This window comes from Cygnus atratus, chromosome 9 (assembly GCF_013377495.2).
Source record: "Cygnus atratus isolate AKBS03 ecotype Queensland, Australia chromosome 9, CAtr_DNAZoo_HiC_assembly, whole genome shotgun sequence".
NCBI classification, from domain to species: domain Eukaryota; kingdom Metazoa; phylum Chordata; class Aves; order Anseriformes; family Anatidae; genus Cygnus; species Cygnus atratus.
Window position 1 is genome coordinate 16627550 of NC_066370.1, and position 25658 is coordinate 16653207.

General features: G+C 47.5%; 2 protein-coding genes across 3 annotated transcripts in view; one reads left to right on the forward strand and one right to left on the reverse strand.

Moving 5' to 3' along the window:
* The window catches only part of PDE6D (phosphodiesterase 6D), a 37019-nt gene extending 29269 nt beyond the window's left edge, over positions 1-7750 (reverse strand). The window contains exon 1 of the mRNA XM_035544854.2: positions 7615-7750. Within this exon, the coding sequence (XP_035400747.1) occupies positions 7615-7664 (50 nt within the window). The 5' untranslated portion in view covers positions 7665-7750. The remainder of the gene's footprint in view (positions 1-7614) is intronic.
* On the forward strand, positions 7159-22257 carry COPS7B (COP9 signalosome subunit 7B). 2 transcript variants are annotated; one of them, XM_035544853.2, is made up of 7 exons: positions 7159-7265; positions 14143-14319; positions 15562-15637; positions 17161-17249; positions 17832-18034; positions 19326-19431; positions 20874-22246. In XM_035544853.2, exons 2-7 carry the CDS (start codon positions 14158-14160, stop codon positions 21030-21032), a joined length of 795 nt encoding a protein of 264 aa, XP_035400746.1. In that variant the 5' UTR covers positions 7159-7265; positions 14143-14157; the 3' UTR covers positions 21033-22246. The 2 variants fall into 2 exon arrangements, with proteins under 2 accessions (XP_035400746.1, XP_035400745.1); XM_035544852.2 differs by lacking the exon at positions 7159-7265 and adding an exon at positions 12179-12302 and having other exon boundaries at positions 20874-22257.
* The last annotated feature ends 3401 nt before the right edge of the window (positions 22258-25658 follow it).

Consider the following 25658-nt stretch of genomic DNA (forward strand, 5'->3'; position numbering starts at 1 on the left):
CTTCATACAAAGAAACAACTGAAGGTGATGCGAATAGCCAGTTTTTCAGTCTCCTAAAATAGAATTTCCTTTGACTTTCCAAACCAAAGTGACTTGAAGTTAACCCTCTGCTTGCCCAGCAGTCTGTCCCTGACTAGAAGTGTCTGCCATGCTTGATAACCCATCAGATGGGTTTCCTGGATCCAAGCAGATGTAACCTTCCTTCTGCAGAGGCTTAAATCAAGTTGCATGAAGTGAGGAGGAAAGAGGCAGAGGGACAGGCTGCTTAGGTGCAGTACACATTGATTAAAGTGCAAGATCTTCCTATTTCCTTGATACAGTAAATAGCAGGGAAAAATAACATCAGCTGTTTTATGTACCAAATGACCTTCTGACTTGCTACAAAGTAGATGAAGCTTCTGCAGACATTGCAGTGTACAGACTGACCCATATAAATACTCCTCTATAGAATTACTAAGTAAAATCCCCTACTCTCATTCTGTCTTGCACAAGACAATGTTGCTCCAAGTTACTTAAGTAAGCCTCTTTCGCCAGGAGTGGATAAATCTAAAAGGATGTTTTTGTGTATTGATATTTCAAAGCCTCACAATGTGAAAATGACTCTTCTTGCTCTTGCCCTGCACCTAGGCCTGCTATTTTTTTCTGGTCATGAACATAACTCAAAGGTTCACATGTGGCTGGATTAGTATATTGTTTCCCTTACATCTCTTCTGGATTTATGTGTCACAATGAGAATTTAGTTCAGGAAAAATCTTATAATAGAATTTCATGTTCATAATTACAACTGAAAAATCCTGGCTGTCAATAGGGATCCAGCAACATGCAGCTGAGATTTGTTGCTGTCATTCCGACAGTAACTGAGGTTCTCTTGATATCTTCTGGATGGAGCCTTTCAAACAGTCCTGCTGTGCTTTCTTAGATATTATGTCAAACAGACTTGGAAACTTTAATGCCTGGTGTGTGCGCACACAGATGTCCCCTCAGTTGCTTTCTAGTCTTTAACACTGTTTGGGGAGTGGTACTACAGAGATCCTGGACAACTTCTGGGGATGCTCATAATGCACTCAAGACAAAAAGGTAACCTCTGAGAATGCAGATTTTTCTATTCAATATTCACTATTGTAGTTTCTTGCACATCAAGTGTGTATACATAAATCTGCTCCTTAGGGTGTGTGAGCAACAGGCGTGTAAAAGCTACCTTCCACGTGCCTACAGAACTAACTTTTTGATGGGCAAATCTTGCTGTCCTGACATATAGAAAGACAAAATTCAGTATTTGGCACTTAATAGATTATTAAGTATAGGTAACAAGCAGAGAACATGGGTACCTAGCAGTTAGTCTTCATGCTTCTATACAAAGTTTGACTGACTAGATGTAAATGGCACTTTGATTCCCTCTCTAATGGAGGGTCTGAGCTCAAATTTGAAGCTGCTTTAATTCCCCAGCTTAGAGAGAGGGAAATAGAAGAGGCTTATATATTACATACTTCACAGAAGTCAGAGTACGGTGGCCTGCTATCTCTCTTAACTTCATGTGATCATGTGAAGTTCTGACTCCTGACATTGTTTCCAGATCAACTAAAATTCTGACATGATGTGAAACTCTGAGAGGAGCAAGTTGAATTGGCTTCCATTCTAAAACTGCTTTAGTTAACAGAAAACTATTAATTGGAAATGCACAGGACATGCATCAGATGCTTGCATTCAAAAAATAAAACAGGCTACTGTGCACAGAACTTGTTTAACATGAGGCATTTTAGATGCCTTCTCTATTATCTACAGCTGTAAGTATGGCTTTTTTCCTGTGTTGGCTGTGAAGATGGGGTGGGGAGGAGGGTGGAGGAGCTCTATCAATTCTCACTTAATGGATTAAATTATTATCTTCTGCTGTGAGGAAATCCAAGTACTGTAATAATGGCTGAAGCATAAGGTAACAATGACTTTAAAGGATGTACAGAGTAGCTGAGACTTTATAATGATCTTATAAAGAAACAAGGGAAAATAAACTTGCCTATGACAACTGAGTTTTTAATGGTACCGTATTAGGTTGGCATTAAATAAGGAAGTAAAATAAAAACTACAGTTCTGGTGAAACAGTGGATGAGTAAACTTTGGAGAGATGAAAGGACAAATAATAGAAATAAAATTCTAACAAGGTGTTAAAATATTGCTGACTAAAGATAAACATTAAATTCAATATTGAATTGTACTCTTAAATTAGTCCTAGTTAAGATACACACTGTGGCAACTCATTCGTTTCCTGTGATTGCTGAGCTCCCAGCTCTCTTCTACCCTTCTTCTGTCCAGGGCACAAAGCACTGCTTTCAACACTACAATAGGGCTGCACTAAACCTGAAAGGCAGAAAGCTGACTGTAACTCATTCAAATAGTAATGTTTAAATAACATAGGTAACATAGCTTGCTGTTCTTCCTATAGGCTCTGATTTCTTTTTTCAATGAAAGTGAAGTGAATTAGGGGGACCGTGAAGTTTTTTGGTGTTGAGGAAGTAGGCAGGTAAAACCAAGCCTGGTGAAATTGCTCCTGCATCACTTGCAGACAGGCCTCATGACCTACGCATAAGAAATGTGAAGAACCTGTCATGTGTTTGGTCTACCAGAACTGCAGATCATCAAATGCTGGAGACAATTCTGATATAGTAAAGATACCTTGACCACAGTGACACTTAAATACCAAGCACAACATGGCTAAAGCTTCTGAGTGAACCTCTGACCTTCTTGAAACAAATATCTTGATTCTGCCAGTGTTTGAAGTTGTTCCGCAGTTAATGTGAACTGGGAAACATCTGCCACTCTTGCTTGTAGACAGCAAAAGTGATAATGGAAGACCGATTTTTCCAGATTATATAAATAAACTCCATGCCTTCGATGGGAAGGACTCTTCCAGTTTTTTGTAAGCCAGAAATGCAAGTGGGGAGCTCAAGCTCATGTTTTCTAGAATGTTTTAAAATTGTGTTGGTGCAAGCTAGATTCATGTTCTGCTTTGGCTCCCTGAGTATACTTCCTAGCTTCTGGGGAGTGCTGTTCCTTCTTTTAGCTGGTCAGTGTCTCCATTTAACCCATGAATTTGGTGATTCATCTTTCTATTCAATTGTAGGAAGTCTAAACCAAGATCTGAGGAAGCACAGACAGGAAGCCTCAAAAGGGGAATTTTTTAAGCCAGTTAAAGCTGCCACTTTGTTAAGTCTTGTAAATACTGCAATAAATATTTTATGTGAATACACAGTCAAAGGTATAGTAACCTAACAAAAATAGGTTAGAAACTCTATTTGATAGAACTTTGGTTTGCATTTGTCAACTTCTGAATGCTGCATCAAACTAGTCTAGTGACTGCTCCAGGAACTGACAGGCAAGGCTGTCACTGATTAGTTTTTGTGTATATGGCAGAAATGAGGCAGAAGTTGGAAACAGGAGTCTTGTCTGCAGAGTAATGTCTTGCATAGAAAGTCTCGATTTCTAACTATACCCTTATTACAGCTTCATCCATCTTTCCAAAACATTAATGCCCTGCTGAATTGATTTCCTAGATGGAAAAATAATGTCAAGAGGAGGACTGGAAGAAGCTCTGCAAGATGAGAAGACACCGCACAGGAAACCTCAGGGGTTTCAGAAAGTAGGAGAGCCTCTAATGTCTGAAGAGATTTGCTTACAAGTGCTTGAATGCCTGAGCTACTAGTCTATGCTTATATTGACCACAAATATTAGCTTCATAACTCCATAATTATTCTGACCAGCAATTAATGTTCTCTTCATGCTTCTGTTCACCATATTAATTAGTTCCAGGAGACTCCTGAAATATGGCAAGATATGCTGTGTAGCCTTAAGTGGAAGTTCACAGAGAAATCTACCTTAAACTGACAAATGTCTACACAGCAATTAACACTATGCAGGTCCAAGTCTGCTAAGACTGCTCTGTTCAGGAGCAAATGAAATAGGTGATACCTTGCTTGAACTGTAAGATTTAAAACAAGAAATGGATGTGCTTACTCATATTTTGAGAGGCTAGACTTAGTACCTTCTCTGTGCTACGAGACCCAGCTGGCTTGTATGAACTTTTTCTTCCTTGCTGATCTGGCAGAAACATTTGAGGCACCAAAGTTCAGCTTCCTTATGCACTCCTTCCTGAAGAGCTGGATGTGAATCTGTTCTTGCAAACCACAAGCAGATATTTCTCATTTGCAGCATAGATGGTCTGATATTAAAAATGCACAAATGCTTGCAAACCAGATTAAAATAGAGTAACTGTCTGCAATGTTCTCATTCTAGTGAACATAAGGCATTGGAAGAAAAACATGTGCTAGTATATATCACAACAAATATAAACAGGCAACATACAAATTAAGGGGGCTGGTGGGGAAGCCATCAAAAAACTTCTCAATGCAAGGTTTTGACTGCTGGGGAGAAATATTCTTGGTATGTACATGAAGGTATGTACTACAAAATGTATGTAGCTAACATCTGAACTCTAAAGCTAAAATAAGAGAATTAAACCTGAAGAGTGTGTTGAAAGGTTAAGTAAGGTTCAAGGAAAATGCTAGTCTATCACTTGACGGTGTAACTGTCTCAGCTTCTGGGGGAAAAAGCATAGTCAAACTCGATGCGTTTGAAATTACAGGACCAGTTGTGCATAAGTACTTGCAGAAATGAGACTTGGCTATTATCCCATAGGAAAGCATCTTTAATTACCAACTGAACTGCTATTATTTCTGGCCAAACAATCAGTCTGCATTCTCAGACTGCTAGACTACCTGTAAATATTTTCATATTTTAAGTGTAAGCACTGCTGTTCAGTGGAGTGCCCTCAGAACATTGAGTTGATGAACACACCTGTAAACTGTTAACAAATATTGTCTCAAGAAGTGATGAGCTATAAAAGTTCTTGCTGGCTGCTTTCCATCTTTTACTGTAACACTGGACTGTCAGCTCAACTTTTAACTAGTGCCATAGAAATGCTTAGTGTAATAAAATATAAGCACCCTCATCTGCCTGCAAGCGTTAAATATTTTTACTTTGGCTTTCATTTTCTTAAAAAAAAACTAGCGAAATCCATGAGAAGAGGGGATAAATATCTCTGCCCTGATTTTGAGGACGCTAGCCACAACATGCTTCTGCACTAGTGTCATAGAGGAAGGAAAGCATACCTCTGCGTTCAAGTCAGAGGGTGGATTTGGGCTATAATTTAATTTCCACAGCAGCATGTCCCAATCAGCTGGAAAGCCTGTAGTTAGCTCGTTCTCAGGAACAACAAATAAATAGGAGTTGTTTGAGGAAGCTTCGATTACTCAATATGAACTTCACTTCCAGCTGAACTGGCAGTTCTTACAGTAAAGTGTTCCGGAAAACTTTCCTCAGTGATGCTTTCGACTCCACCAACAGATCCTGCCACACAAGGATGTAACATACCCATACCCTAGGCACAACTCTGCTGCTTTCTGGTGCTAAAAGAGAGTTCACTTTGAGGTGCCAAGTTTGCAGGGTGTGCTTAGGTTGGAGCTGAGCTTCTCCCTCCTGGGAGGGGAGGAGAAAACTTTCAAGTACTCCAAGCATAAATGTAACAGCTTCTCAGACCATGTTTCTCTTCCCTTTTTATCAAGCAAATTAAATCAGCACACACAGCAGTAGAGCGGGTAGAAGATAAAGCATCTCTTTAAAATACAAAGCTCTAGAATGTGCACTCTTCTTAGAAAAGGAAGTGGAGCACTTTGCTGATGGCTGCCTTATGGAAAACACGGCCACATCTGGGTATGGATGGCTGCCTGTGGGGATGGTGCAGTGTCTCAAGGCTTTCATAAATGAGGAATGTTCGGCCGCTTTTCTGATCAACTAATGGCGTATATAGATGATGATCAATTACTCTAACTTATTAAATTCCATTTATAAAATGTGTAAAGAAACTTTCTTGTTTCGCAGACTTCGTGCTGCGCGGTGCTTGTGGCAGGCAGTGACCTGAGCTATCAAAGTACCCTTGCATGTTTTTGGAGAAGCACAGTCAAGGCTTTTGTAGCCTAAAATGTCTTATCAAAGGTAAAATTGGCATTGGTGTTTTGCTGGGACAAACAAAGGAAGACTAAACTTGTCATTCAGCAGAGTATTTCTGCTAAAGCTCCTTGCCTGTGCTACAGCTGCTTGAGATAACAGAAGTTTACCTTAGGCTTGTACAACCATCTTCCTCTTAAAGGTCAAAGAGTATTTTCTACTTAAGGCAACAAACAAAATGAATTATTTCATCCAAACTTGGACAAAAGCCTTCACCTAAATTGTGCTATCCAGCAAACACAATAGAAAAATGCAAGTGAAAAACACTTAAAAGTTTGCTCCCTGGAGTTAACTTTACAAACCCTTCTCATTTCTACCAGAAGCTTAGTCTGGTCTTGTCAAAAGCTTATGCTTTTTCTAATTGCCTGCACAAAAGGCTCTTAAATAACGTTTTGACAGCTGAAATATTACATTTTCATAAATAAAGAGAGCTGTCAATATTGCTAGCGCAGAAGCAAAGGAACCAGATGCAGTACTAAAAGCCGGGGGAGGGGACAGTGATTCATGAGTTAAGAAATGCATCTGCTTATAGTTTGATAGTAGCTGTCCTGCTAAATCCAGCCTAGAAATTCAGATTGTGCTACAGCTGGCATGGAGATTATGAACGTTTCATTGGCCAGAAATCTGTTCAGGAATAACAGCATCAGGTCAAGAGGGTATTCAGTTCACTTCTGTCCTTTCCACTAAAAAAAAAAAAGTTTCCCTGTGCTTAAAGGTCATTCTTGCACCTGTCTTTCAAGCCTAGAAGAATCTGCTATAGTAGTTTTATGCAGCACATTTCTCCCATCCTCAGGTTGCACGTGGGCCTTTACACTGAGCCTTTCTCTACTTTTACCCTGGCTTGGAAAGGTGCACGCAGGCTCTCATTTCTCTTCCGAGCTCGGCTCTATCTCCTTTGATCGCCCTTAACCCCGCGTTCAGCTAACATGCAAAACAAACCTTTTGCAAGCCCCGATGCAAAAAGTTTTCAAATAACCTGCAGGGAAAGGCATCTGACGGCACGTCAGCGGCATCGCTACGCGTACAGCCAACCGTGGCCAGGGCAGCATGCGCCGGTACCTCACCACACCACCGGGAAGGAGCCGCTTCGGGACGAGCAGACTGGGTACGGCCTTTCCGAGGAGAGGACCCCGAGCAGCAGAGGACCCAGGGGAAGGGCTGGGCTCCTCCTGCAGCCGCCCAGCCGCCCCCCAGCTGAAGCAGGGACCCCGGTGAGCAGCCCCTCAGCTCCTGCGGGGGCACCCCGGGAGCACCGGGGGGGGGGCTTCGGCCTTTCCGCCTGTGTGCCCCCACCCTGGCGGGGACCCCCCTCATCCCCCCCCATCCCCCCCCCAAGCCCCCTCCCGGCTCCCACCCACCAGGCCCGGGCCCTGAGGCCACCCCCCCCCACCACGGGCAGCCGCTTCCACGGGGAGGGGACCCCGGTGCGTGGGAGGGGGACCCCATCGGGCACAATCCCCCCCCGGGAGGGGGGGCCGTTTCCATGACAACCCCTCCCCCCTTCCCCTCACGCCGCCCCCTTCCCCGTTCCCCACCCGCCCCCCTCAGCCGGGCGGATACAGCTTGAAGCCCCGCAGGATCTCCTTGGCCCGCTCGTCCGTGGCCGACATGGTCCCGCCGCGGGCGGAGGGGGCTGCGCGGGCCGGGGCCGGGCCGGGCCGGGCCTGGCCGGGCGGGCGGGAGGCGGCGGCGGCGGCGGCGGTGACAGCGGCGCCTCAGGGCCCCCCGCCCCTCCTCCCCCCTCCCTCCGCTCCCTCGCACCCGCCACCGCCCGCCGCAACCAACCCCGGCCGCCTCCCTCCGCCCCGCCTCCCGCCCAGCCCAGCCGGCCAATCACTGGCCGCCGCCGCCCTTTGCTGACAGGTGGGTTGGCCAATCAGAGCGCGCTCCCGCGGATTCCCCCCTCCCCCTCTCTCTCTCCCCCCCCCCCCCCGGTCAAGGGCGGCTGCGCAGCGGGCGTTAAGGAGCGCGGCGCGGCCGGGCCCGGCGGCGGGGCGGGGACGGGAGGCGACGTGGGACAAACTTGGCCGGGCGCGGGGCGTTAGCGCGGCCCCGGGGCCGGGCTCCTCGTTGGGAAGGAGGCGGCGGGGTGTGAGGGGACACCGGGCAGCTGGGGCTTGGGTGCCCCAACCTCGCTCTCGAGGCGACGGAGCTGGGCAGCGAGGGGCTCCGTCAGCCCCTGAGGGCACAGGGCGGGAGCCCCACAGGGCACAGTTGGGGTCTTTTTGTGTTTTGGGGTCAAATCCCAGTTTCCATCGGGCTGTGTGGGGAGGTACAGGCTGGGCAGTCGGCATCGCTCCGGTTTGAGCTCCTGGAAGAACTGACAGATGAAGCTTGGAGATCTTGGGACAGCTCCCGGCCCGTGCAGCGGCGCTACATGGGACACCGTAACTCAGAGGGTGACAGAAGCCCCGAGTTCTCGCCTCTCAAAATCCTCAGTCTGCATTAATGCAAATAGCACGTCAGCTTTCCGATCCACTTGTGAGAAAGCTACGCAGCAAGTCTCGCTATCCCTTTGCATGACTTTGTTCTGAAAACCTCACCTTTGCTTTTCCATCCCAAGCACACGGAGCTGGCAGGTGTCGCAGTTCCCAAGCTGTCGTTGCAGGTGAGAGGATGCTTCCAGCCTGCCGTCTGCCTGCCCAGAGTGCTGGAACTGCCGTCCTCCCAAGGTGCTGATAAAAGAGCTGGTGTTTCTCCAGCATAACTGAGAGATGGGTTTGTAAGCTGGAGCCTTCTCCCACCCCACACGCAACGGAAGGGGTTGTACAGCTGCGTATCGGCCACCATCCAGATACACATCGCCCCCAGCCTGACCAAGGTGAGAGATGAGAGTCCAGCTAGCAGCTTACTCTCCGGATCCTGGGAAAAGTGGAGAGCTTGACAGTGTCTTCAGCAAGTCTTCAGTGCTCTCATCACCCCTTCCTCTGCAGATGTGTGCTGGCAGTTGAGGTGCTGGAAACCTGGCAGGAGAGAATAAATGGGTGAAGTATGGTGAAAGCACACATGGATGGGGAGTGAAACCACATCCAAGGCTGCGTTAGCATTTATGTATCCCAGCTTACCCCACTTGGTCACATGTAGATGTTCCTGCCCTAACATGGCTGTGGTGCCAGCAGTTGATATTTTGCTGTAAGTTGGTTGGGAAGTAAAATTAGTGGACATTTTAGGAATCAGATCCTAATCCTGGCAGATAAATCTAGCCTACTGCATGATTTCTTAATATAACGTGTGTTATGTGGGCTATTGGTAAGCTCCTACGTTATCCTAAGGTACCTCTTTTTTGATTTAAACCACCTTATTTATGAAAGGTGAGAGAAAGGTTAAGAAACACAAAAGTACCTGCTTTCACTATCAGCCCTCACCTTGGTGACACTGGGTGTGAACTTTCTTGCCAGTGACACATCAAAATTGGGATTTCAGGGGAGAAGAGCCAGCTCCAGAATCGTGCCCTGGGGCGCAGGGAGGTGCACACCGAGGAGCGGCAAAGCTGGCGCCGCCTGCCTGGCAGCAGGGTGCAGACGGGGGCAGGATGAGCAGCTGGAGGTCGGGCACTCAAAAGCCTGAAGAACCAGATGCCGAGCTCAGTGTGACTGAGCTGTGGGACAGAGGGCTGTCACTGCGCTGTAATCCCAGCCTTCCCCGTCTCTGTCCCTTACAGGTGACTTTACAGGCTCGTGCATTGTTTCCTGACTGAGAGAAATGATCTCAAAGTCTCTCTGGGGCTCCATGACCCCACTGCCTGGAGACATTACTCTGGATTTATGGTTTCTTTTCTCAGGCAACACAAGGAAACAAGGTGAAATTATCTGCTGCCTAAAAGGGACCTAGATTATAGAATCACAAGGGGAAGAGACGGGGCGAGTGAAGAGATAATGCTAACATTAAAAGATAAAATGGATTAACATCTCCCTGCATGCGGAAAGCTGCGTGGGTGGAGCAAGAGGTTGCAATAGCAGTTTAAAAGGAGACGAGACAGCTGGGCATACTCATATTTTTATTTTATTTAAAAAAAAAATCCATCCCAGAAGCTGAGCTTAACTGATGCTGTCCTCCAAAGTCCACTTCAGCCAGCCAGGCTGGCTGGTAGCAGCCAGGAGATGTCACAACAGCCTGACAAAAAGATCCTCCTGGATGACCTAAAAGGGGCTAATGCAGCAGGGCTCAGTAGTAGTTGGTTGATTTTTATCTGTGGGCTCCAGCAAGAGGTTGCAAAAATGATCCATGGGAAATAGCTCGCTATTACACATTTCCATGTCTGCATCAGCCCTGGATTTCGGCTTGAACAGCTCTTCAGACAAATGAAGTGACGCACTTCTCTCCCAGGGCAACTGTGCCAGTGTACCTGTGGGGTAACACGAACCGTGGTGGAGGGCCTGTTTCGGATGTGATTAAAGAGGTAATTCTCCCTCCCTGTGCAGATGAGATCTAAGTGTAGCTTAAGCAAATTACTGAATGGCTTGTTATAGTCCTGGCTGAGTTCCCTTGCTGTGCAGGGCCTAGTTTTTTACATCCAATTTGCTTCAAAGCCCAGAGTGTCACAACAGCATCCCAACACTTGCATCTCTCTGCTTGCCTGTCACCCCTTCTCGGGAAGATGGGACCCCAGGGACCAGCTGTGGATGGCTCCGAGACGCAGGCTAAGCCCTGTCAGTTTCCCTAATAGCTTCTGATGTTTGTTCCCTGAAAGCTCCCTGCTCCTGGCCATGCTGGTCCACGGTTTGATCTTCAGGGACTGGCTGACTGAAAGCCAGAAGCACTTTGTACTTCGCTAAAGAATTTTAAACAGAGGCACGCTTTATTCACAGCATGGCACAGACGAGTGTACAGATTTTGGGAAGGGTAACAACCCCCAAAGCCCTCTTGTTCCCACCCCAGCTCTTCTCCCTCCTCCCCAGAGTCTTTTGGGTCCTGGTCTGTGTCCTGGAGAGGATCTCAGCTCCTCCAGCTGCCTCCCTGCTCCCCCCACTCCCCACAGCACAGGCTGAGCTCTGTGTTTCGGTTTGTCACTCACACAGACGACTTGTCTAGAGAGTCTAAAACCACTTCTAGCACCTTGTGATCCTTCACCCCATCTTTTTGGCATTTTTCCATTCGCTCCCCAGGAGGACTGGCTGGAGGGGCAGTCAATGGCTCAGCTGGCAGCCTCCATTGTCCTGCCCAACACAACTGCTCAATTGTTTATCGCCGCTAATGGCCCCGTTTCAGCTTCTTGGGCATTGTCTGGTTCATGCCATAAAATGGAAGATTTAATCCGCTCTGAAGGCTGTGGCATATGCACAGATTCAAAAAATGAATGGAACCTGTAAGTGTAAAATGGACCCACGCTGCCGTGCCGTCAGAACAAAGAGCACGCTAAAACATGGCTTTGAAATGCCAGCCCCGCGCACAGGTCACCCCGGAGTGCAAAAACCCCGAGACGATGCCACAGCACGTCACACCCCAACACCTGCTGTGCCCTCGGAGCCAGAAACTTCGCTTGCTTGTAATTAAACAGTTTTTCAGGAAGCGGTGGAGCCCGAGAGGAGGCGTTTGGTTTTAGGGATCGTGGCGTCATAGCTCAAGGAGACCCAGCACAGCTAGCACTAGGGCCGGTTTGACACCCCATGCTCTTAGGGATGCCACAAGGCCAACCAGCCTCACCCCACCCCATTAAATGAGTGTGTACCAGCCGTGCGCGTTAATCACAGCCTAGTGTTACACAGATGAGGGGGTGCGAGGCAGTGTGGGGCTGACACTGTGGTGCCCCACTGCATGGCGTGCTTGTGGCCATGCTAGGTTCTGCTAGCTGGATGGGGATGGGAGCACGAGGCGAGATGTGCGGTGGGACGGGGTAACAGTAGGAAGAAGCAAATCTGGCGGCAGAGGCCACGGTGATTTAGGATCCCGCTCGGGACACTTGATCACCCCGCGTGAGGTAAATCCTCCCCAGGGGCTGCCGCCTGCCTCTCCCCACGCCGGGGGTCTCCCGCCAGCCACAGTCCACAGCTCGTGGGCTACCAGAAAGGTTTTTAGGGCGGCTCTGACAGACAACCCCGAGCCCACCGGCGGGCAAAGGGCTTTTCAGCACCGGGCTCGGCGCTGAGGCCGCCTGAGGGCGGAACGCTCGGTGCGCGGCCGCGCGGTCCGGGGGAAGGAGCGGCGCGGGGGACACCGGCGCCGCCATCATGGCGGCCTGAGGCGCGGCGGGCACGGCGCCGGGGGCCGCAGGGCGGGAGGGAGGCAGGAGGGGAGGCCGCGGCGGCGAGGTAACGCCGGGGGACGGAGGGACAGACGCGAACGGGGCTCGGGGGAAAGCCGGCCCGGCGGCGGGGGCACGGGGGACGCGGGGTTGTGGGGCCGGGCAGGGGGCCGCTTGCCGCCGTGCCTCGGAAGGGCTGCGGTGAGGCGGGGGGAGAAGGCGCCGTGGGTGCCCGGTGGGGCCGGGGCTGCCCCCTCACGGCGCCGCCCGCCGGTGCTGCCGTGGTTCCTGTCAGGTAGGGCGGTGGGAGAGAGCCGGGAGGGCCGCCCAGAGGCACGGCGGGCTGAGGGGAGGCTTAGAGGGGGGCAGAGAGCTGGCGTGCCGTTCTTTGTATGGTGCGGGTAAAGCCTCTCCTCCGCGATCTTACACACCGGTGTGGGCAGGGTTGGCTGGGAGGGAAGGCTTGGAGACTGTGAGGTGTGGGTTTCATCGCCGCTCAGTCGCTTCGTGCATGATCTTGAGAGAATTGCTGTCCTCTGTACGTATTTCCTCGTCTGTGAGCGGGGCGAGTGGTGCTGGTGTACCCCCAGGCGTGTTAGGAAGTCAAACTGAGTGTTACGGGGGGTTCTCAATGAGAAACTGAGGTACTGCTCAGTCAGTATATGTGTCTTTGATGAAAATAATCCCAAAGAGACCTTAAACTGAGAGTCTAAAGATCTTTGTGTGGAAAGCACAAAAAATTGCCCTCTCGGGTTCTAACCGGTTATACTGAGAGGTGTGATGGAGTGGAGTAAACTGTTTTTTCAGGAGCTGAGTAATAAGTGAAGCTGGCTGCATTGCTTTCAAAAGCCTTCATTTGCTTAGGCATGGCAAAGCAAGGCAAACACCTGTGTGACAGTAGCACCGTCTCTGGGCGCAGATGTGGTCCTAGGGGTCAGGCTGAATGAGACACAGGTTCTCTGGTGTCTGATTTTCTTCACCAGAGTAAAGGTTTCCACCTATGCACGAGAATTATTTTACGTAAATGTAACATGAAAAAACCCTTATCTGCTAAGTTCTTTGTTTGGTGACTGAATAATATGCTTCCAAAGTTTTTCTTTTTTGTTTATAAAAATAAGTTTGTTTCAGTTGTTTATAAATGGTGTTCTATATTTCAAGCAACATGTTGGTGCTGGGAGACAGTGTGCACGCCAGAAATGTGAGGGAACAGTAAAAGACAAAGACCTCCCTCTACAGGGACTTAAATAGAGCCTTTGTAGAAAGGGTATTTTTATCACTGAAGCTTTACAGTTAACCCAAAACACTGTAACTGTGTAATGTAGGCTAGTAAGCCACTTACAGGCCACGGCTATTTTCTCCTTGTAGGCTGAGGAAAGCAGTATGAATTATGTACTCATGCTTTGTATATGCTGATGTCAAAGGAAAAGGTGCAATATGCAGGCCTACAAGGTAGGTGAATTCTTCAAAGTGAATAGTCAGTTGCTGTTTAGAAGCTGTGTAATGAGTTTTGGGAAGGAGGAAGTCCTAGGTGGCCTGTAGTAAACATAATGGTATCATCTCTGATAACACAACTTCTGCAGTTGGCTTTACTTGACAGCATCAGTGGAAGGGAAAGGCCTGAAAACAGGGTGAAATCTAAACTCTTTTCCTACTACCATGAATGGTTCTTGAGGGAACTGGCCAGTCTGCAGAAATTTTGCTCAGATATTGTCTGAATTGTTTTTGCTTCCCAGATGGATCAGAATTTGAGCCTGTAGGGTTCCTGGCCTACCCTCTGAATGCCAAAGGAAAAGCCGGCTCAGCTGACACTGAAACGTTACTATGCGGCGCACACCTTCTGCTTCACGGTCAGACAGAATATAGCAGAGAGGAGATCGTGAATTAATACCGTTTTCTTTTATTGGCAGATTGAAAAACCTAGAATGGCAGGAGAACAGAAACCGTCCTGCAATCTTCTAGAGCAGTTTATTTTACTAGCCAAAGGTACAAGTGGCTCAGCTCTGACTGCTCTTATAAACCAAGTGCTGGAGGCCCCTGGGGTTTATGTCTTCGGAGAGCTGTTGGAGTTAGCAAATGTGCAAGAGGTAAGAGATGAGTTTCTATACTAATGTTCCTTCTGCACTCCCACTACAATGGATCCCCTGAAGTTTGCATAGACAGCCTATGCTTGTGAAATTTCTGTGCCAGGAGAGGCCTGATGTAACTTAACCTCGATTCTGAGATGTTTGGGTATGAGATTGACGTTGGTTTTGCCTGTATAAATTTAGATGTTAAAAAAATACCTATATAAAGCTTTACTACCTCAATGCGATTGCTAGTAAAGCAAAAATCTGGCAGCAGCCCAGTAACGATCTTAAGAAGGCACCTATCCAGCCAACAACAAAATCCCTTTCTATTTCTTCATTGTCCTGGAAAGCAGAGCCTCAGAGCTCTCCAAAAATCTTCGTGAACAGATGTCTAGTGTATCAGGCCTGGGTGGTAACCAAATCTAAACCATTTCAAACCAAGGTGGAAAGTAAGTTCCAGGGCTTTTACAGAGAATGCCATGCCAGCACCCCCCTCTGCTACAGTAGGGGATTCTAGGTTGAGTATCTCTGCAGGTGCAACAACATGGCATGCAGCAAGTTTGACTTTCCAAATAGGCTCTTAGGTATGTCTAAAAATGCCTCTCTGGTTCTCTAGCATCGAGTTGCAATTATGTTTTTCCCCTGACCTGTGTGTAGCAAATTGCATTTAAAAAACAAACAAACAAACAAAAAAACCAAGCAGAACCTACACACAAAAGACTCAATAAAAATCATGGATTAGTGCTGCAGTTATTCCAGTGAAGTGTTTGTTTGCGAGCGCTAATATTACTTCCAAATGCACTTAGCTTAGAACGTTTTTAGCTTGCTTTGAAGTTTTTTGTGGTTCTGCAGATAAACTTTGTTAGGTTTCCTGCTAATAGCGAGGATGCTTAACCAACCAACACCACTGCCTGCGTGCTTCTTACATGATGAGAAGAGCTGGCCCTGTCAGACGTCAGCTACAACCGAGCTGCTTTTCTCTTTACCTCCTCAGATGCTGCACAAAGCAGTTGGTAGTCCAAACTGTATTTAAGTTCGGTCACACAGAAATGGGTGGAGCATCTTGACTCTGAAACTGCTGAAATTTGTTGCTGCTCATGAGGCCTTAGAAAGGGTCCAACTCTTTAAGAACTGAGCGTAATTGCTGTCACGGGAGTACTTGTCACACGTGGGCTTAAAATGTACTCTGGAGAAGTTGCCTGCCAGTGTCACGTTGGCTGTTACTGTGTTCCATGGGATTTCTTTTTTCTTCCCACCCAGCTTGCTGAAGGGACTAACGCTGCTTATTTCCAGCTGCTGAACCTGTTTGCGTACGGCACGTACCCAGACTACGTAGGTAAGATTGCTGCCTGTTTTCCTTTGGCATTGTCTGAGGCAATTTTTTGCTTTCTGTGGTACCTGGTCTAGTGTGGCTGGGTGAAAATGTTTAAGCACAGAATTTGCTTGGAAGAATCATTTCTGGGGGGTTACTGGGTTGTATGCACTTCTTAATTACTAGAAAGTGGAGGAAGGATCCAAGCCGGAGTCTGGTATTTTACTGGTTTGGCTTGGACTGCAACACTGGATTGGATTGGCCTGTGGCAATATTCAATGACGTTTATGGGCCACTTACCTCTGATTTCAGACATCTGGTTTCAAATTTAGATGACACTGGTTATGGAAGTTGCAGAAAACTTTGAAAAAAAAAAAGATTGTGTTATTTATCCTATAAACCGTATAGGTTTTTATAACCTTTTATTGTGACAGCATTGCTGAAACAAAACGAAACATTTCTTTGCCAGAACAGAAATTGGAATAATGACTCTTAAGCATCTTCGGAAGGAGGCTACGTGTGAATCATCTTAGTATTTGTCGGGATGTGCTTCATCTCTTGTGCTCTTATGCTTCAATTCTGCTATAATTTAGTACTTCATTGGTGGGTAGCAGCCTAATCCAGACTATTATAGACTGTGACAAATAATTCTGTCATAGTGCCGGCTATCACTGTGGTGGGTGAGCTATCCAGTTCCAGTAAGGAGAAGTGGCATCAGGAAATGCAAGGGCTGATAATTCCAGTGGCTGTGGAGCAACATGACCCTCGTGAATTCTGTGACCGATTAGAGGATGTGTTTGCTGTGTGTGGGTCTTGCATCCCAGTACGTGATAATTCATTTCTTTTCCAAGTGAAGAAAGGGAAAGGGGGAAAAGTAGTCAAAAGGTAGGGTACTGAACGAGGTGGGAAGGCTGGGAGAGCTCGAGTGCACCAAAACACTAGTTTTCATTAAAGCAGGTATTTTAAAAACTTTCTTTGGTTTGGAAAGCTGGCTGTTTCCTTTCTGCTTTTAAATATTCATAAGGCACATGGATATAACATAGCGACAGTGAGGCCATGTAAGTATCTGGATTAATAGTTTCTTCTCTCTTCCTCAGTCTGGTACGTTATACTTCCAACTGCAAATTCTGTAGCTCTTCAGAGAGAGAAAACCAACTATGTTTTCCAAGCAGAACAGCAAAAAGCATTTAATTCTGTCAGCTCATTAATGAATAAAAGTGACTTGGTCAAAGTCATCAAACAAAGCATTTACCAGTTGTTTTGGCAGGACACCACTCGCGTAGATGTGAATTACATTCTGATTCCAAAATCAGAATTACTAAAGAAGCAGAGAAGAATGGGATTGCTAACTTGTTTTTTGAACTTTTTCTCTCTCTCTTAGTGTGCTAATGTGTCATCAGTGGCAGCTCTCTCTGCTTACCAGCACCCCCAGTAGCTGGAGCTGTCTTTTCAGGATTCAGCATAGTTTAAGTGGCCCGTAGTCTTGCAGCCTGCGTTTTATAGTTCTTGAAGGAAAGTTCTGAATCTTGTCTCTTTAACGTTAACAGCAAACAAAGATAACCTGCCTGAATTAACAGCAACTCAGAAAAACAAACTGAAACACTTGACAATTGTAAGCCTGGCTTCCAGAATGAAGGTAAAGTACGCTGTGCATGATAGCAAACTTTTTTTTTTTTTCTTAAATGGCATCAATTCTTAGCATCGTTGCAGTTGTATTGGACTGCATGAGTACTCACAAAAAATACTGTAATTTGAAAAGGACTTGTAATGTGCAGTGTTCTCGTGGTGCGTTTGGGACGTTAACTTAATGGACTTCTGGGGATGAGGTATGGGGGTGTCTGAACAGCCACATTATTTGGTTGGTAAGGTCTGGGAAACTTTTTATGGCTCCTTTCGCTGCTGGAGATGGAGAATCATTCTTAAAAGCACTGACTTTTTGTTCTGGAGGAAAAGCTAATCAACGATCTTAATTTCTTCTACAGTGTCATTATCTTTTTCCTCCAGAAGGCGCTATGCCAAAGCTTCAGGAATTACCCAAGCTGCGTCAGAATATTGCTTAGCCTAGTAGCAGGTATTTGTATCGCCACCATCAGTCACTGCTGAAGTGTAGGATATAAACATTCGGGCCTTGACCTTCTGCCAACCCTATTTCTGTTTGAGACTTAGCTGTTCGTTCTGGTGAGGACTGTTAACTTACTCTTGGGCTTGCTGGTTTTAGTGCATTCCCTACTCCGTGTTGCTGAAGGACCTGGACATGAGGAATCTGAGGGAGTTGGAAGACCTGATTATTGAAGCGGTTTATACAGATATTATCCAGGGGAAACTGGATCAACGAAACCAGGTGTTAGAGGTGGATTTTTGCATCGGCAGAGACATTCAGAAGAAGGACATCAGTAACATTGTCAAAACGCTCCAGGAATGGTGAGGCAGTCTCTACCTTGCTTGCTCCTTGTGTACACTTTGTCTTGTTTTTTCTCATTCCTTGAAGTTTCAAGTGCTGGCTCAATTTCATCATGTTTGTTAATCAGGTGTCTTCTGCTGTAAGTGGGCACTTGGAGGAAGAGACTGTTGGGCAAATTTTCCAAGATCCCGTCTAGATTTCAATTTGGGTTATGCTTCAAGCCAAACTATACTATATCTTGAGATTCTGGTCTCATTGTGGCTTCTGCGTGGCAGAACCCTAGTGAGGAGTCAAGGCCTTTTCAAACACTTGTGCCAAGCTGAAGTCCCCTTTCTGCTGTTACACTTGATAATGAAAACAGAACTGTCCGTTATTTTTCAGCCTTTTGCACTGTGACGAGAACTGCGTGGGCAAACTGTAGGGAATCACAGTTCTTAGGAGGGATGTCTTCACGTTTGAAGTTTTAGATGCCTTTGTTTGCATTCTCTTTGTCCCTGCAAATGCAGGCTGCACGCAGCCGCAGCCGTCACACTGGGGCTGTGGTACTCTCTTTTTGTACCTTTGCTAAGAAGTTGCTTGTCATCTTTTTGGTAGATTCCCTTCCCACCCAAAGAAATTCCCCTGTAGGCTGTGCGGCCTGTGGCAGGTTCTGAGCTGACTGGGAGTCACTGCCTAGTTGTTACGGTAATGGGTGCACGGAAAGTAATTAAACTGCTGTGTAAATATGCTGCCCTGGGGTGGTGGTGGTGCAGGTTGTTTTGTTTTGTTTTTTCTGTTTTTTTTTTTCTTTTCTAATCCACCTCCCCCAACCCGTCTCAGAGGGAGGACTCTGGCAGCTTCTAAGACCTTACAGCGTTGTTTGGAAGGTAACAACGAACCCGCCGCCAATTCCCTTTCTGTCCTCTCCAGTTAGGAACACTGTTGGAGAAGCACTTGTGTCTTTTTGAATGCTTAACAGTTGGGGGGATTCTCTCAATCTGAAGTTTGTGTTTAATTTTAAAATTGCGTTGTTTTGCACCCCCTTTTCAAGCAGTAATTCTGATTGAAAAGGAAGTTGGTGGCGCAGTGAACCTGCACTGAGTTTTTGATGGGTAGGTAAGGGTCTCATGGACTAGCTAAAGAATGCTGTGGAATGCATCGAGTACGCAGCAAAGATTTTTCTTGGCAGCTTTTTTGGAACTCTAGTCATATCGGGAATATAAATTTAATGATTTCCTATACTTTTAGGTGACTTTAACTTTTCAGGCTGCATCACTGAGCTGCTCCAGGGAGAACTCATAAATACCCTCTGATATTGTTTGTGTCTCGCAGGTGTGACGGTTGTGAAGCAGTTCTTTTAGGAATTGAGCAGCAAGTACTTAGAGCCAACCAATACAAAGAAAACCATCACCGAACTCAGCAGCAGGTAGAGATGGAGGTGGGTACAGCCATTTCAGACTGCTCTGTGCTTTTTCATTAAATGTTTCTGTTTACTGGATAATCTGGTAACACCTGGTTAATGGTTATGGCTTCTCTGAAGTAGGCTAGCAATCATGCAAATCAGATGTGCTGTTCTAGGGCAGGAAAAATACACATCTGTTTCCGTGTGCTAGTAACACCACAAAGACCTACATCAAATTTGCCCACCCTGAGCAGGTTGCAACTTTCCCCTATAACAATGGGCCAGGTGGGTGCAGTAGCCATAGTTCCTCGGTTGATTTGTTAGGGAAAGAGTGCTTGTAACACAAAGCTTGGATACAATTCTGTTCCTTTTGTGGAAGGAAGGAAAATCTTCACTTTTCTTCCAAATCTGAGAGTGTAGTTATATATATCGAGTCTCATTGCTTTTGCAAAAATGTGCCCTCAGCATCTTCCTCTGGGGTATTTTGGTGTCGAGCGGCTAGAAAGGGATTGCTACAGCAGCGCGGGCTGGGAGCGCTCCTGCTGTAGGTTGCATTCGCTTCTGAGTCGGTAGATGGCAGCACGGGCTTGTGATTTTAGCCCCTGCTGATGTGTATTTACTACTGAGAACAAATCTTGGCTAATACAGCTGTAAAGGTGAAAATGGTCCTCCCGAGACACTTGCTGAGAGTTTATTTCTTGCAGAGTGCTGCATCCCTGTAGGTTTACGTTTGCTTTCTGAAGCAGTTTATGCTTGGCAGCTTGACTGGCATCCATAGTGCATTTGGTTTGCCAGATGCCTTTGGCCTGGAGTTGGCACACCTGACTCCCAAACTTGTTTTGGCCTATTTTTTTTTGTTATTGTTTTGTTTTTAATGTTCGCTGATTGTATTTCTGGTGAGCCCTGCAGGGTTTCATGGGACAGAGTACAGTGCCTGTTGCTGTATCTCTCGTTTTCAGCCAGAGTAGCAGAAGCATTACTCCTACCTCCCACAGACCAAGATCTGTTCCAGCTTCTAGAAAATATCTGTGGCTCAGAGAGCCTGCTAGGCCAAGTGGCATTTTCCCTTTTTATTTCTCAGTGCTGTCCAGAGCGTAAATTTATCTCTCAGCCTCCTTTGTCCCTGCTAGTTCGGGCCAGCGTGATAGTAAGGTGCCTGCGTTCTGCACCGAGGCAGTAGTAGCTCCCGTCAGTCAACCAGGAAGGTGGTGCAATACTGTATGGTTGTCTCTTAAAAGTAGTAAGAAAGCTCTAGTTGTTTCCCGTCTGGGTCCCGTGCGGATTATTAACAATGCTGGCTCTAAGTGAGGGCAAAATGTTACCCGTTACAAACTCAAATGCAGAGCGTGTTTGTGGTAGGAGAGGGCTTTGTCTTTGTTTTTGTAACCTCCAGGGGTTTCTCAGCATGTTTATGAACAGAGTTGCTACTGTGAGGGGAGGAAGAAGCAGGTGCTGATTCACTGTCTCTTCTTGGCCAGGTCACAAACATAAAGAAAACATTAAAAGCTACAGCCTCGTCGTCGGCACAGGAGATGGAACAGCAGCTGGTAGAGCGAGAGTGCCCTCCACACACAGAACAAAGGCAGCCCACAAAGAAGATGTCCAAAGTCAAAGGGCTGGTCTCCAGCCGTCACTAGAACGTACCATCTAAATGTCATTCATCTAGGAATGACAGCAGGAGGAGCAAAAAAGGGCCTGCGTCTCCTTTTTTCAGTGGGTTCTGGGCCAGTCCCTTCCAGGCTGGCAAATAAAAGCCCTGTTTGAATACAGCTCCCTGTGAGCAGCACCTGGCTAAGTTACGCTGTGCAGCCCCTGTTCATTTTGAGGGTGTCCCTGTTCTGGTCCTTTAAAGAGGGACTTCTAAAGAAAGGGACTAGCCGAAAGGGGCAGTAAAAATAAAAAAAAAATCTGTGGACAGTTTTGCTCCCTCCCAGCCAGTCCCATTGCTGCTTAACCTTTAGGAGGCTGCTGTACTAAATCAGATCTTGGGAGAACTTCTGTGGTGAGAGTCTGAATCCCAGGGTTGAAGTGTGGCTACCAAAGCCAGGCTGGGAGCGAGGAGGCCATCAACACAGATCTTTTCATTCCCAGAGGGAGCGCAGAAAGGTTTCTAGGCCAGGAGCTGCTTTACGTGGAAGTCTTCAGCCTTTCCGCTGCCCCTGTCTATTTTAAACTGGGGTGAAATTCACACTACCTCGCTCTGTGAAGATGAGATCCAGTGCTGGGCTGTTTACTTAACTGGCTGTTTACTGCCCTTACGAAGCCCTTTAAGCTCTCGCAGATTTAACGCGCTGGCCTGCATCTCCGAGGCATCAATACAGCAAGGAGGAAGCAGGCTGCTCTTCCAAGCCTTCCTTCTTGCAGACGGTTAGGGGCATGCTAGAAACCGTTCCTTCTGAATGTGATGTGACCTCCCAGAGCTGCTTGTGAGTTGTTCCCCCGTTGATACCTTCAAAGGGCAAAGCGTTTGCTCTTCCTTGGATGCTAGTGACAGCGGACTGCACGGAGGAGAGCCCGTGTAGCATTGTGGCAGGCTGGTGGCCCAGGACCCACTGGCAGGGGTCGCGGCAGCATCCCCTTGCTGAAGCAACGGACTTGACTAGTCTTTCTGAATTTTGAACACTTTCAGGTTGTATTTTCCTCCCCCCCCCCCCCTTTTTTTTTTTTGTACATTGTTGTGATTCTAAAGCATTTCAGCCTTTGTTTTGTGTATTTTATTTGTTACAGACTAATTTCAGGTGATTTGCACCTGATTCGGCGAGGTGTGGGTTTTTTTTAAAGGGGGAGGACGGGGCTGGCATTGAAACAGCAAGTCGCAACAAAGCACATTTTAGAAAAAAAAAAATTAAAAATGCTGATTTAATGTCAGAGTTCGGAGTCTTGGCTTTGAGGCTGCTTTAGGCTTGTCGTCCAACAGCACTTGTTCACGTGACTGTTTGCTTGGTTCTTGATGTTACGTTATCAGAAGGTCTGACTAATCTCCCTGACGCATCTGGGAGGCAGGGAATTTCTCTTCCCGTACTGTCAGGAGTTCGTCTTCGTCCAAGTCTGCGTGGAAAGATCTGTGGCGAAGCCGGTAGCTGAGCCCAGTCTCCTGAGCCGAAACACCTTTGCTGCCTGGTAGTGGGAGGTTTGAAGTTTTGCTCTGCCTTGGGCCAACTGATTCCTTCCTCTGGGTCTAGCTCTGTAGTTTGGCTCCTGTGTTTTACTTCAGTCCATGGTGGAAAGAGAGGGGCTTTCCGCTAGCGGGAAGGGGAGCTGTTCAAGCAGAGGGCTGTGACAGTGCTCCAGTCCTGCAGCAAAAGCTGTCACCTGCACTTCCTTGTGCAATGCATGTGCCTTCCTCTTACTGCTACAGAGTTCTTTGCCAACTGCGTGTTCTCAGTCCTCAGCTACAGGACTTGATGTACAGTTGTGAAAGTAAATTCCTCTCCCTTTTCTCTCCTGCAGTGCAGGCACACCAGCTTTCAATCCTGAGAGGTGGCTCGAAATGCCTCCCATCCAGCTGCCTCTGGGTCAAGTCCCTTGGTTTCTGATTCTTTACCAGCTCTTTGCCCTGGAAACTCTAGCCAAAAGAGTCGCCAGTGAAGGATACGAAATAAGTGAATAAGCCCAGAGCACGACGCCTTCGCTTGTATCTCAAGGGAGCTCTTGCAGTGGAGCTGTGCTACCTTCTCCCAGTGTTTCGCTTCAGGAGGTGTAGGTGGACTTTGTGTACCCACGTCTAATGGGTATGTGTGATGAAGATGGACTGAGTCTGTTCCTGGCTTCCTGCGTGGGTGACTGCCGTGTACTGGTCATCCAGTTCCTCACAAGGTCTGACTAGCGAGGGGAGGCTCTGTGGACCTCAGCTGTTCTGTTTCCCTCACATTTCTGCTATCAGTCCCGCAAAGAGGCAAGAGGAATGCAAATGCCTTTGGAAATCAGTTTGGCTCCTCAGCAAGCCACAGTCCGCTGGGGAAATAGACGTGAGTTTGGCATCCTTGATGTTTGCTCCCTGCCAGTTACAGGAGCCGCGTTAGTTCACGGAAGCTTCTTGAGGGTGTTGGAAGTTCCGAGTTCATCCTTATGTTCCTGCTGTTCTCAAAGCCTGCGTGGGGGCAAGGGCCCTATTTACACGTCGGTGCACGGTGCCTCTGAGCAGCAAATAAGCAAGGGAGGAAACAGCCCTTTGAATAAAGAGCTGTCCCGTGCCTGCTGGTGACAGAAGACTGAGAAGGGATGGGGCACTGGAGGGAGCTGAGCTGTTCGCGTGTTTGGCTTTCCTGGCGTGCCAGCGACACGCTCGGTGCCGCAAAAGGAGGGGGGTGTCTTTGCAATGAGCCCAGTCTGAGATGAGTCATTAACAAATGACATGCACAGAGTACCTGGGGGAGGCAGACAGCTCTGCAGCAGCTGGTTAATGAATCTGGCTTGAAGGAAAGGGAAGCTATTCCAGGAATGAAGCAGAAGGCATAGTTGTTAACAGGGAAGGATGCAGGAGGTGCTGTGCCGTTTGAGAAGGACGAGACCAAGGCGGTGTCGTCTCCCTGTGCCTGCAGAGAGGGCAGCAACTGGGAGCAGAGTTGGCTGAATGAGGGGCTGGTGGGGGCTGAGCTGTGGGGGATGTCTGCAGAGCTTAAATGTGCTCTGGGGACAGAGGGAGGTGGAAGCAGAGGTGGGGTTGGCGCGGACTCCGGTGTATTGCATGTGCCTGCTGCAGGCAGCTGACATAGCTTGTCTGAGCGCCGCTGGACACTGCTCCCTGATGTGGGGAGAGCATCCTGACCTCCTTTGGTTTATGGCAGCACCGGGCTGCTCCAGCTTCCTGCAGGACTGCAGCAGGACAGAGTTTGAGCTATTGAACTTCCGTTTGCCTCCTCCGCCCGGAGAGATGGAGCTGCCTTCCCTCCGCTCTTCAGGGCTTTATTGTCTAGCTTCGTGTTCTGCAGCTCCGCTTGTACTAGTGCTTGTTTAATATGGAGTTGAGCACTGAGCTGGAAAATGGAAGAGAGGATCTCAGCTGATTGCAGTGCTGGTAGACTGCCCTAGCCCTAAAGCTGTGCCTCATGCTAACAAATGTCCCTGGCATTCCTGCTGTGACTCAGTTGATACCCACTAACATCAGGCAATTCTGGAACGTGATAAAGCAGTGGTGGTATCTATCTTTTCACAAAAATATTTTGGGTGAAAATCTATAGCTCTTTTACTTTCCTCCCACCTCCTTAAATGAGCTGAATGCTAGCTTAGTCTTCTGTTGAGAACAGGAGGTTAAATTGGTAATGCTGACAGACCCTGATGGGTTTTCAGTTGAGACCCATCCTGCAATCAGTCTTGTGCAGGCTTCTGAAATCCCACGGATGCTCGCGGAGTTGCTTGCAAGTCTGCCCTGCTAAGGCCATAGTGAAACTGAGGCTCAGTTTTCAGACCAGCAGCCGAGTGCCACGGAGCCTCTACCTGCTTGAGAGGTCTCCCTCCACGGATGGGGTGCAGGGGTAGGACTTGTAGGGTTCCAGAGTGAAGCTGGAGAAAGGGAGGCTTTTGTGGCCATAGAAGAGAGCGGTGGCAAGAGATGACTCTTCTCCCACCAGCCCTACAAAGTGGATTTTGCTGAAAAGCTTCCTGTTCCCGGAAGAATGGAAACTGATGCCGAACCTAGTGGGCGGTGGTTGTTATTTTTTTAGCATTCTGCCCATCCTGTGATGGGAAAATGCATTGGTTCGTGTGTCCAAAAGGGAAGCTGAGTTTATTCACTGCAGGAAAGGTGGAAGCGAGTGCTGTAACCGTAGAGAGCTGTGTTAGAATGTGGCAGCTCCAATGAGTAAATCAGACTTGCCCTAAATTTTGAGTTCTGTACAAGTTTGAGTGCTGTCTGAGCTGTTTGGAGAGGCCCCTGATTTTGAAAAACCAAATAAAGCCCCACCTCCTGCTGGGGTAAAACAGTCAAAGGCGACGCAGAGTTGGTGCTGCTGGCTGTTACTTCAGTATCTGAGCCTCTTACAAGCTTTGCAGTGGAGAGAAACAGCATTGCTCTTTATTTAAAGATGAGGAAAAGGATAGATCAAAGAGCCTGTCCCACAAGTGTACAGACCCAGCCCGTCAGACCTCTGTCATCTACTCCTATATGGAGCTTTCTGGTTTTTTTACTCCACAAAGCCCTCTGTGGTGCCTGACCTAATGCAAGGGAACCAAAAAGCGAAACTGTCAACTTTATTTTTGCGTAATCTGAGGGCAGGTAACCCAGGGGCATCAGGAAAGGTAAATTAAAGTTTACAGGCATCTCA

Coding starts and splice junctions, on each gene's coding strand:
- COPS7B (XM_035544853.2), top strand. CDS start 14,158: ATGGCAGGAGAACAGAAACCGTCCTGCAATCTTCTAGAGCAGTTTATT. Junction 17,250..17,831: donor GCCTGGCTTCCAGAATGAAG/GTAAAGTACGCT, acceptor TGCTGGTTTTAG/TGCATTCCCTACTCCGTGTT. Junction 18,035..19,325: donor GTCAAAACGCTCCAGGAATG/GTGAGGCAGTCT, acceptor TGTGTCTCGCAG/GTGTGACGGTTGTGAAGCAG.